Genomic DNA, 13,539 nt, shown 5'->3' on the forward strand with positions numbered 1-13,539 from the left:
GGAAGGGGTCTAAAATCGATCTATCTTATACTATATCCCATCATGTTACAGTATAACCCTACTGGAAATGTCAGACAAGTTTCCAAGCCTAGAAGACTAGAGTTCTTCTAGAATTACTGACAAAATTTTGGCAACATACTTTTTGTGCGGGAGTTGGAACATAAAGACAAGGATGGAGCTCATTCAAAAGTTGAAATGATTACACCTGAAAATAGGTGGAACTAAGATTGATAAAAACACGATCAAAGCAATTATAATTTAAGCCTATTTCAGGTTGGTGATTGAACAGATTAGAATTTTAGTCTTACTTTTCAGTCTAGGATATGAAATCATTCTATTTACAAATACTTGAGAAAAGGGTCAACACTAAAAAGTAATTCAGTGTTGACCAAATACTACTAAAACCATTAATGCATTCCCCCATTAGAAATAATATGGTTAGCCACATTTGAAAATACGGTTTTATACAGGAAAACTACTACTATATCACCATGAAACTTTGTAACAGGAACTCCAAAACTCTGTCTCGTGCCCATTTCAGTTGGAAAAAAAAAAAGGATTCTAAGGTTGTTTAAATTTAGGGAAAGTGTTTGTTTCGAAGAGCTTCCTTCTTCCTTGTGGAGTACATGATGACTTAACTAGCTTATTTGGCAGCAAGAGCACGTTGAAGGCAATAAACAGAAACAGACTTCATTACTTCTTGATCACATACCAGGGGCACCGCACGGGAAGTCTCAACACGAGGTCTGGGTGCAGTTGAATACATGTAGTTGAAGAGTCTGTCAATTTTCCTCAAAGGAACACCACCTCCCCGGTCACTCATCTAAGAAAAGAAAGGATCATATACTATGCCCAAACCCTCAAAACAGCAAAATATCAACACATACTCATACCATTTCAGTTTAGTTGCTGGTAGGAGAGAACTGCTTTTGAAAATGAATATCATACAATTCAAGTTGCCAATATAAGCATTTCTCTCACGCTGAACCTAACCCAACTCCTCTAACATATGAAATCTAATACATAAAGTCCATCATAATACTGCTGTGGCTTTATGTATTTCCGGGAGTCTCATTAACGGTACATTATAGTACAGAACTGGGCACAAGTTAACCCTATCTTGTATGTAATTATAAATTTGTTATTCCTTTCTGGTGGGCGGCATAGTGCCTAGAATTAAATTAAACATGCATGCCTGTAATCCCAGCACTTTGGGAGGCAGAGGCGAGTGGATCACTGGAGGTGAGGAGTTCAGGACCAGCCTGGCTGACACAGCAAAACCCCATCTCTACTAAAAATATAAACATTAGCCAGGTGTGGTGGCACAGGCCCGTAGTCCCAGCTTCTTGGGACACTGAGACAGAAGAATTTCCTGAACCCAAGAGATGGAGGTCACAGTGAGCCAAGATCACACCACTGGACTCCAGCCTGGGTGACAGAAAGAGACTCTGCCTCAAAAAAAAAAAAAAAAAAAAAAAAAAATTAAACATGCATGTAATGTACTAGGCTGAGCATAGTGGCTCATGCTTGTAATCTCAGTACTTCAGGAGACTAAGACAATAGAATCACTTCAAGCCAGGAGTTTGAGATCAGACTGCACAACACAGTAAGACCCCATGGCTACAAAAATGTTCTAAAACTAGCTAGGCATGGTGGCATACGATTGTAATTCCAACTACTTGGGAGGCTGAGGAAGGATGATCACTTGAGCCCAGGAGGTAGAGGCTAGGGTGAGCTATGATTGCACCACTGCACTTCAGCCTGGCTGACAAAGTGAGTTCCTGTCCAAGCAAAGAAGGAAAGAGGGAAAAGAGGAAAGAAAGGCAGAAAGGCAGACATATATTGGCCACATGTAGTGGCTCACACATATAATCCCAACACTTTGGGAGGCCATAACAGGGGGATCACTTGGGCCCAGCAGTTCAAGATCAGCCTGAGCAATACAGTGAGACTCTGTCTCTACTAAAAAAAAAAAAAAAAAAAAAAAAAAAAAACCACTTTAAAATTAGCCAAGTGTGGTAGTGCATGCCTGTAATACCAACTACTTAAGAGGCTGAGGCAGGAGGATCACTTGAGCCCAGGAGTTCGAGGCTATAGTGAGCTATGATCTCAGCACTGTACTCCGACCTGGGTAAAAGAGTAAGACCCTGCCTCCATTAAAAAAAAAAAGCGTATGTACCTTTCACGCAACAATGTTACTTCTAGAAATTTATCCTAAGAAAATAAGCAGAAAAGCATGCAAAGCATTTTTGAGACCATCCATCACAGCTCTGTGTACAATGCCTAAAACTAAATAACCTAAATAGGAGATTAGTTAAGGAAATGAAACTACATTCTAAAATATTGTTAACCATTAGATATTATACAGAACTCGATAATACTGGCATGAGAGATACTGTTAAGCAGGAAAAACTACTGTTAAGCAGCAAAAAAAAAAAAAAAAAGAAAGAAAGAAGCATTTACAATACTCTGTGTAATTTTCATTTTCAGAAAGAAAAAAAACAGAACCACTACATTGTATTTGCATCGACAAGCAATTTTATAGCCTAGAACCCCAGAAAACTTTTTGATGTGTTTGTAAGATAAGTAGGTCTTTACATTGTTATATCATTTTTCAACTCAAGTAAACATGGCAAATCAAATTTAGTAATTTATTTACGTATCATTTTTGTTATCCTTCACAGTTAACACAGACTTATTTTCCTAGCTATTATCCAGCTTATATTCTAATCTACTACAGCCATTTTCCTTTGTCACAGAATCTGAATTGATTTTACTAACAATGTATTTGTCATATACAAACAAATCTGCTTTTAATTTATGTATAGAGAGATTAAAATAGTACTGAATAATATGTATTAAAAGTCAATAGGCTGAATGGCTTATAGTTTGAGTTTTTATATATTAAAAAATCTTTATAATATGTATCTATTCCTTTATAATGGTAATTATGTAGATATTTTGATTTTTATAACTAAAAAATCTGCCTTGAAATACCATTTGAAGATTTGCCTCTAATACATCCAAAATTAGGTAATTACACTATTAAAGTATACAAAGACTTTATTAAGAACGTGTGGCTGGGTGTGATAGCTCACGCCTATAATTCCAGCACTTTGGGAGGTCAAGGGTGGGTAAATCACCTGAAGTCAGGAGATCGAGACCAGCCTGGCCAACATGGCAAAACCCGTCTCTACTAAAGATACAAAAATTAGCCAGGCATTGTGGTGCCTGTAATCTCAGCTACTCGGGAGGCTGAGGCAAGAGAATCTCTTGAATCCGGGAGAAGGTTGCAGTGAGCCAAGGTTGTACCACTGCACCCCAGCCTGGGTGACAGAGCAAGACTCTGCTCAAGTGAAAAAAAAAAAAAACAAAACTTTTATGTATCATTATGTTTCAAATTGCTCTTGGCCCTGTAAAGCAATTTACTTTAGTAAGATGAATAAAGAGCTCTGGGTATTTTGGGAAATCCATCGGTTTGTTAATTATTCATCTTTTAATTTAATGTTCTGCTGCACATTTTCTAGTAACATGAATAAAAAGTATGTGTATTCTATAAATACAAGAAGGAAGTAAAGGACATATTAGAACAGATATTAAGATAAAAAGGTAGACTTGAGTAAATATTTCCTGGTTTTCCTTACCGTTTTGACTAGGGATACTGTAACAACAACCTGGCAAGTACGGAAGTCATTTCCAGCCACAGGATGCATGAGAAAATAAAAGGGGCTGAGCAGACAGAACAGAGAGGATATGAGAAATACCATCTTGCTAGGGGTAAAGAGGCAAACTAAGCCACAGGAATACAGCTAGAAACTACAGTCAAAGTAGTACATTGCTTTGTAGCCAACAACACAATTAACTGAAGCCAGTGGATTCTAAAGTAGGCAAAGGAGTTTCCAGAGAAGCAGTAATAGATTATTGGAGGATCCAAGTTCTTCAGGAAAAGGGAAGGAGGGAATAATGGGGAGACAGATATTTAGTCTGTATATATTCAAGGCAAGAAGAATGGGACCTTTGACGACAAATGTATTGAAAGAGAGATGTGAATACTAGCAAGAAACCTTATTAAGATAATGAGATAAGTAATGTCAACAGGAAGGCCAAGGAAGAGAAGTCCGTCAATTATTTTAAGTTTTCTCTTCAGTGCACTAAATCACCACTTGTCAATGTCATCTAACTAAGAGCTACCATTCCTAACTTCCTGTTCCCAGTAACAGTAGGCTCTCTAGGTTAATTCATGTGAATTCCGGGCCCAGACGAAATGAACCACTACTGACTAGATGACAGTTCTGAAGCCAGGACATTCAACTAACCCTGCATTCACCCAGAGCTCCTAAAGTTTCCTAGCCAACAGCGTTTTCGCTGTCAAGTTTGTAAAAATCTTCAACAGTAATTTAACTTTTAATTTAAAAGACCTGTAGGCCGGGTGTGGCAGCTCATGCCTGTAATCCCCAGCACTTTGGGAGGAAGAGGCGGACAGATCACTTGAGGTCAGGAGTTCAAGACTAGCCTGGCCAACATGGTGAAACTCCATCTCTACTATCACTTGAGGTCAGGAGTTCAAGACTAGCCTGGCCAACATGGTGAAACTCCATCTCTACTAAAGTGCAAAAATCAGCTGGGCATGGTGTCACGTGCCTGTAATCCCGGCTACTCAGGAGGCTGAGGCAGGAGAATCACTTGAATCCGGGAGAGAAAGGTCACAGTGAGCCGAGATTCTGCCACTGCACTCCAGCCTGGGTGACAGAATGAGACTCTGTCTATAAAAAATACAAAAAGACATGTGGCTATAACACATAGGTTATTTACAGATTATATACTAAACACAGAATTGAAAGAGTATCCAGGGCTATAAGACAGAACAACAACTTTTGTATAGGATTTTTGGCAGAAGGATAAAAGGTGAAAAATACCAGTAATTTGAACAAGCTAAAAAAAACGGGGAAGAAAAAAAAAAACCAAGCCTTGATTCTGAAAGTCTAGGGTAAGTAATGGGAATGAAAACTTGACTGAAGAAAAAGCAAGAATTCAACAAATAAAGAAAGGCTGCAAGAGGAGATGCCTTCATGTGACCTTGGATGTGAAGAACAACAACAGGTAAAGGCAGAGCCTAATACAGACAGGACTTCTATAGCGGCGTCTAGAGCAGTCTTTATGAGACCTTTACAAGCCTTTCTATTTTATTTTAAACAGCTTTATTCAGATATACTTTACATAGCAGGTGGGGCGTTGTGGCTCAAGTCTGTAATCCCAGCACTTTGGGAGGCCGAGGCAAATGGATCACTTGAGGTCATGAGTTTGAGACCAGCGTGGCCAACATAGCGAAACCCTGGCCCCACTAAAAATACAAAAACCAGCTGGGTGTGGTGGTAGGTGCCTGTGGTCCCAGCTATGAGGGAGGCTGAAGCATGAGAACTGCTTGAACCTGGGAGGTGGAGCTTGCAGTGAGCTGAGATCATGCCACTGCACTCCAGCCTGGGCAAAAAAGGGAGACTTAATCACAATGAAAATAAAAATAATTTACATAACATGTAATTCATGCATCCTTAAAGTACATAACTGAATGGTTTTAAAATATATTCATAGATACGTGCCCCCGTTACCACAGTCAATTTTAGAATATTTTCATCACCTCCAAAAGAAACTCTGGCTCCTTTAGTAGTCGCATCCCTAAACAACCACTAATCTACTTTCTGTCCCTATATATTTGCCTATTCTGGACATTTCATGTAAATAAAATCATAAAATATGTGGCCTTTGTGATTGGATTCTTTCAGTTAGCATGTTTTCAATGTTGTAACAACGACTTTGTAGCATATGTCAGTATTTCATTCCTATTGTGGCCAAATATAACAAATATTCCACTGTATGGACATACCACATTCTGTTTATCCATTCATGAGCCAATAGACATTGGGTTGCTACCTGTTCACTACTGTGAATAGTGCTGCTATGAGTATTTGTGTGTAAGTTTTTGCCTAAATATTTTCAATCCTTTGAGGTATAGACATAGGAGTGGGATTGCTGGGTCATTATGAATCTTTCTTTACATCAAACAGACAGACTCCCAAAGCCCATCCACCAGCACAGAAGTAATTTCTTCTGAGAGCCTAAGAACTCAGTGAATCTTGATCCATGCAATGATGGACAACCACAAGCAATAGTAAGCAGCTGAAGACCAAAATGCTAAATGAAGCACTTCTAACAGAAGCAGAAACAGGTACAAGAAAGAACATGCTGCAGCGAAACTTCGGCCCCAAACTAGAACAATATTTTTTTTGTTTGTTTTTTGTTTTTGACTTGTGTAAACCTTGATGGGCAAGTTGTCGACACATAACAAACTGAAAAACAGACAAACCAGCCTCTGGGCTTAAAAAAAAAAAAAAATGTGATACATTCATATTACTTTTACAGCAAACAGATGGCACTGCCATTTATTTACTTATTTGTACCTAGCTCTTTAAAATGAACAGCCAAGAGAGAATTTCTTTTTCCTGAAAAAAGAAACTCAGGAAATGGCACAATGCAGGGTGCAGGGGCAAATTAATTAAAAACAAAACAAAACAAAACAAAAAACATGATAGGCCAGGCGTGGTGGTTCACAGCTGTAATCCCAGCACTTTGAGAGGCTGAAGTGAGAGAATCACGAGGTCAAGGGATTGAGACCATCCTGGCCAACATGGTGAAACCTCGTCTCTACTAAAAATTAGCTGGGTGTGGTGGCACATGCCTGTAGTCCAAGCTACTCGGGAGGTGGAGGCAGGAGAATCTTTTGACCCAGAGGTGGAGGTTGCAGTGAGCCAAGATCATGCCATTGCATTCCTGCCTGGCCAAAGAGTGAGACCCAGTCTCAAACAAGCGAACAAACAAACAAACAAAAAGATAATTTGATAATTAATATCCTCAGAGAAATCAAATAAAACTAGAGTGGAATTATAAAAAGGGATTAATTTTTAAAGTAAGGGTTCTTAGAAACTTGTAAGATAATGGAAATGAAAGTTCAATAGAAGGGCTGGGAATTTATAGTCAAGGAAATCTCACAGAATAGAATAAAAAGTTGAAGAGAGATAAAACAGGAGAAAAAAAGATAAAAAACAGAGAACGATGTCATGAAGCCCAATATCCCCCTAATATGACTATCAGAAAGAGACTAAACACACAGTGAAAAAGAAACTATCAAGAAAATAATGGGAAGTCCAAAGACCACAGCCCAGCAGGAAAAGGCCCACCACACCAAGTCACATCACTGAAATTTCAGAACACAGCTTAAAAAAAAAAAAAAAAAAAAAAAATTTAAAAACTCCAGTTAAACAAAACTAGACACCTAAAACTGGTCACATAGAAAGGAAGAGGAACTAATAAACGTCTTCTCAAAAAGAACAGCAGTAGTGACATCAGCAAAGATAGCAGAGAAAGAATCTGGAAAAGTTTCTCCTCTATCGAAGCACCAAAAAATTTAAAAAATTTTAAAAAGAGTTGGGGGGGCAAAAATAGAATCAACTTTAACAGAATTCTAGAAATTAACCAAAGGTTTGGGGGAAAAAGCAATCTGGGGAACATTTATTCAAGTAAAACGACTAAATCCCTATAAGAGCAGTAAACATTTTAACTTGCTCCCATCCTCTTCCCCCTCCCTCCAATCAATATGCAACCAGAGTGAAACCAGCAGTCTGGTAGCTGCTGGGAAGACTGTATTTATTTGACCTGACTGTGAGCTCCCAGTACAAAAGACTTGCACCCCACCCCCATCCCTGGAAACATCAGTCATAAACAATTAGAAGTAATTGATTAATTTGAGGACTGCAGGAGGAACTGGACAACTACTAGGGCAAACAATAAAGCTAACCAAAAAGCTTAAGAGGAAGGGCTAGGGAATGAGATGGCCGTAAGAGCTTTGAAAAACTCAGCTATCTCTTGGGAATCTAGAAGGGTCATGCTCAGGAAAGACATGAGAAGGCCCTAAGCTCTCGCCTCTAACTGCTCTATGTCAGCAGGACCTAAAGGTTAATAAGGCACAGTTCTCAACTGCCTGGCTAAGCACTGAAGGTATTCTCCTGTCTACAAACACAGTCACTTGGCAAAGACTGGGAAACTTACTGATTCCAGGTATTTGAGGAAATCTCAGTTCAGTCATTAGCTGACCACTAAGCTAAATGAGTAGAGACTTCAGTGGCCATATACAACAAATAACTCAAACTTAACAGATTTAGCTCAAAAAAAAAAAAAATCACAAAACAAACAACAACAAAAACAACCTTGGGGAGAGAGGAATATCTGATCTCCAGAGCTGTCACAATACATGATTTTAAATGGTTAGTTTTCTACAAAAACTACAAGACATGAAAAGAAGCAAAAAGGTACTGCCCATACACGGGGGAGAAAAAAAAAAATCAGTCAAACTCAGATTATATAAACAAACACTAAAGAACTAAAGGAAAATTTGAGGATGTCCCACCAAATAGAAAATTTTAAATGCTGCAACAATAAAAGTTACGGCATTAAAAATGATACGCATCAAGATTTAGCAAAGGTGAAAAAACACAATAGATATTATATAAGAGAACCAAAATGAAATTCTGGAGTTGAAAAGTACAATAAATGAAATGAAAATTTCACTACAGGGTTTCAACAGCATATTTGAGCATGTGAAAGAAAGAATCAGTGAAAGTGAAGGCAGGTCAAATGAAATTATCCAACCTGAGAAACAGAAAGATAAATGACTCATCACATATGTGTAATATTCAATAAGACTCTAACAGCTGACTTCTCATCCAAAACCATGGAGGCTGGAAGGCAGTGAGATAACATATTCCAAAGTGCTGAAAGAAAAAGAGAATCAACAAGAATTCTATAACCAGGAAAACTATCTTTCAAAAAATGAAGGGGAAATTAAGACATTTCCAGATAAGCAAAAACTGAGAGAGATTATCACTGGTAGACATGTGCTATCAAGAAATACTAAAGGGAATCCTTCAGGGTGAAACAAAAGGACACTAGACTTAAACTTCATATGGAACCAAAAGAGAGCCTGCATAGCCAAGTCAATTCTAAGCAAAAAGAACAAAGCGGGAGACATCACACTACCAGACTTCAAACTATATTACAAGGCTACAGTAATCAAAACAGCATGGTACTGGTACCAAAACAGAGATATAGACCAATGGAACAGAACAGAGGCCTCGGAGGCAACACAACACATCTACAACCATCTGATCTTTGACAAACCTGACAAAAACAAGCAATGGGGAAAGGATTTCCAGTTTAATAAATGGTGTTGGAAAAAGCTAGCCATGTGCAGAAAGCAGAAACTGGACCCCTTCCTGACACCTTACACTAAAATTAACTCCAGATGGATTAAAGACTTAAACATAAGACCTAACGCCATAAAAACCCTAGAAGAAAATCTAGGCAAAACCCATTCAGGACTTAGGCGTAGGCAAGGACTTCATGACCAAAACACCAAAAGCATTGGCAACAAAAGCCAAAATAGACAAATGGGACCTAATCAAACTCCACAGCTTCTCCACGGCAAAAGAAACAGTCATTAGAGTGAATCAGCAACCAACAGAATGGGGAAACATTTTTGCAGTCTACCCATCTGATAAAGGGTTGATATCCAGAATTTATAAAGAACTAAAACAGATTTACAAGAAAAAAACAAACAAGCCCATTCAAAAGTGGGTGAAGGATATGAACAGACACTTTACAAAAGAAGACATACATGAGGCCAACAAACATATGAAAAAATGCTCATCATCTCTGGTCATTAGAGAAATGCAAATCAAAACTACATTGAGATACCATCTCACGCCAGTTAGAATGGCAATTACTAAAAAATCTGGAGACAACAGATGCTGGAGAGGATATGGAGAAGTAGGAACACTTTTACACTGTTGGTGGGAGTGTAAATCAGTTCAACCATTGTGGAAGACAGTGTGGTGATTCCTCAAGGACCTAGAAATAGAAATTCCATTTGACCCAGCAATCCCATTACTGGGTATATATCAAAGGATTACAAATCGTTCTACTATAAGGACACATGCACATGAATGTTCATTGCAGCACAGTTTACAATAGCAAAGACCTGGAACCAACCCAAACGCCCAACAATAATAGATTGGACAGGGAAAATGTGGCACATATACACCATGGAATATTATGCAGCCATCAAAAATGACGAGTTTGTGTCCTTTGTAGGGACATGAATGAACCTGGAAACCATCATTCTCAGCAAACTGACACAAGAACAGAAAATCAAACACTGCATGTTCTCACTCATAGGTGGGTGTTGAGCAATGAGAACACATGGACACAGGGAGGGGAGTGTCACACACTGGGGTCAGTTGGGGGGAAATAGGGGAGGGACAGCAGGGGGTGGGGAGTTGGAGAGAGATAGCATGGGGAGAAATGGCAGACACAGGTGAAGGAGAGGAAGGCAGCAAATCACACTGCCATGTGTGCACCTATGCAACAATCTTGCACGTTCTTCACATGTACCCCAAAACCTAAAACGCAATTTAAAAAAAAGAAGAAAAGAAAATTGAGGTTAAGATGAGTAGAATGAGTTCTATAAGTTCATGCAGTTAACAGAGAGCAGAAATGGGATTGAACCTGGACCCACTGAATTTGTAAGATTGTGCCTTCTACCACTACACTCAACTGCCTATTTCCTGTAGGTGACGAAACAGTCTCTCAAAACCCAAATAAAATCTTATGACTAGGTCTGATTTGAAAAAAAAAAAAAAAAAAAGACACTCAACAATACACTGAATCCATGTGAAGAATTATTTCTTCACTGTTTATACAGTACCAGTAAAAAATTATTTCTTACTGTTTATACAGTACCAGTAAAAGTAATTACGAAAGTAAATACAATGGATAATATATTTCTTGTTTGTAACTTTTTGTGTCCTATTTGATTTAAAAGGTAACTGCATAGAACAATAATTTTAAATCTGTGTAGACATGCACACAATGTACAAAGATGTATGTTAATGACAGTAACAGCACAAGGGATGGATGGGGAAGGGAAAAGGGCGAATTAGGAGAAAAGTCAGTGTATACTATTGAAATCAAATTAGTATTAATCTGAACCAGATTATAAATTAAGGTGTTAATTATAATCCCGGATAATTACTTTAAAAACTCAAAGAAATACAGTAACAGAACAAGGGAATTAAAATGATATAATACAAAATATCATTTCAACAAAAGACAGCAATAATGGAGAAATAATCCAAAAAGATATGTCATATTGAAGACAAAACAGCAAACATAAGCCAAAATTACTGTTAATGTAGTTAATTACATTAACAGTAATTACATTAAATGTGATTTGTCTGAACATTCCAATTAAAAGGCAGACATTGGCAGAATGGTTTCAAATTCTAACTATATGGTATAAAGACACACTCTTTAGAGTGAAAGGGACAACAAGGTTTAAAGTAAAAGTCTGGGAAGATACACCATGAAAACAGAAACCAAAAGAGAGCTGAGAGCTGGGATGGTTACACTAACATCAAACAAAATATACTTTAAAACAAAAATGGTTACAAGAGACAAAACAACTTTTTTTTATGATAAACGTTTAATACACCAAAAGGATGTAACAATTAAAAACATATATGTTCTCAACAGAGCTCCAAAATACATGAAGCAAAACTGATAGAACTGAAGGGAGAAACGGACAATTCAAGAATAATTGGAGACTTAAATACTCCACTTTCAACAATGGGTATGACAATTACAAGATCAACAGGGAAAGACAAGGTTGTACAACACTATAAGCCAGCTAAACCTAATAGCTATCTATAGAACATTCAACAGCAGCAGAATGTATACTTTTCTGAAACACATGAAACATTCTACAGGACAGACCCTATGTTAGGCCACAAAACAAATCTCAATAGATGTATAACTGAAATCATACAAAGTATGTTTCCAATCACAACAAAATGAAATTTAAATGACTAAGACAAAATGTGGGAAATTCAGAAGTATGTGGCAATTAAACAACACACTCCGATGAAGTAATGAGTCAAATAAAAAATCCAAAAGAAAATTAGAAAGTACTCTGAGATGAATAAAAATAAAAACAAAACATTAAAAACTTGTAAGACACAGAAAGAGCAGTGCTTAGAGTAAAATTTATAGTTGTACAATGTCTAGAATGAATAACCAAAACTTCCACCTTAAGAAACCAGAAAAACAGGAGCAAAATAACACCAAAGCAAGCAGAAGGAAGGGAATAAAGACTAGAGTATAAATTAATGAAATATAAAATAGAAAAATGGAGAAAATCAATGAAATAAAAAATTGGTACTTTAGAAAGATTAACAAAATTAGTAAATCTTTAGCTATATTGACCAAGAAAAAAAAAAGAAGACTCATATTAATAAAACCAGGAATGAAAGTGGGGACACCACTACTAATCTTACAAAAATAAAAAGGATTATTAGGAAGTACTATGAACAATTGTGTGTAATAATTAGGTAAATGAAATGGACAAATTCCTATAAAAACAGAAACTACAGACACAACTCAGGAGGAAATGGAAAATCTGAATAGACATCAAATGTATTATTTATAGTTATTTATTGTATTATTATTATTTTTTGAGACTGTGTCTTGCTTTGTTGCCCATGCTGGAGTGCAATGGCACAATCTCAACTCACTGTAAGCTCTGCCTGTGAGTTCAAGTGACTCTCCTGCTTCAGCCTCCCAAGTAGCTGAGATTATAGGAATGTACCCCCATGCCTGGCTAATTTTTATAGTTTTAGTAGAGAAAGAGTTTTGCCATGTTGCCCAGGTTAGTCTCAAACTCCTGACTTCAGGTGATCCACCTGCCTCAGCTTCCCAAAGTGCTGGGATTACTGGTGTAAGCCACTGTGCCCAGCCTATTATTTACATTTATAAATATCTATCTATAAATCTTAATAAATAACAAGTAGAGATTGAACTAGTAATCAAAAATCTTCCCACAAAGACAAGCTCAGGCCCAGAAGTCTTCATTGTTCTGTTCTACCAAACATTGAAAGGATTAATACCAATACTTCATTAACTCTTCCAAAATATAGAAGAGGAAAATTCCCTACTTATTCTGTAAGGCTAGTGTCATCTTGATACTAAAACCAAACACATCACAAGGAACTACAGGCCAATAAACACACCTTATGAACATCAATGTAAAAATCCTCAACAAAACAACATAAACCATATAAAAATTTAGACTTACCCCAAGAATGCAAGGTTGGTTTGACATTAAAAAAGCAATGTAATACACTACTTAATAAAGAACAAATACACAATCATCTCAATCTTCACAGAAAAGACACTTGACAAAACTAAATATTCTTTCATGATAAAAATACTCCAACTAAAAACAATGGCAAACTTCCTCAATCTGATAAGGAGTATCTATGAAAAACCCACAGTTAATATCATACTTAATAATAAAAGACAAGAAATTCTCCTCCTCAGGATCAAGAAAAAGACAAGGATGCCTCCTGTCAGCACGTCTATTCAACACTGTACTAG

At 37.2% G+C, this 13,539-nt stretch overlaps 1 protein-coding gene across 4 annotated transcripts in view; it reads right to left on the minus strand.

Moving 5' to 3' along the window:
* Positions 1-13,539, minus strand: part of PDK1 (pyruvate dehydrogenase kinase 1) — a 103,938-nt gene that overhangs the window by 73,505 nt on the left and 16,894 nt on the right. For all 4 annotated transcript variants that reach the window (XR_012517718.1, XR_012517719.1, XM_010352034.3 and 1 more), the window contains exon 9: positions 713-823. Coding sequence is in view for 2 of the 4 variants with exons in the window: in XM_010352034.3 (XP_010350336.2) it covers positions 713-823 (111 nt within the window). In the remaining 2 variants the exon portion in view is untranslated. The remainder of the gene's footprint in view (positions 1-712; positions 824-13,539) is intronic.

This window comes from Saimiri boliviensis, chromosome 5 (assembly GCF_048565385.1).
Source record: "Saimiri boliviensis isolate mSaiBol1 chromosome 5, mSaiBol1.pri, whole genome shotgun sequence".
Lineage (NCBI taxonomy): Eukaryota > Metazoa > Chordata > Mammalia > Primates > Cebidae > Saimiri > Saimiri boliviensis.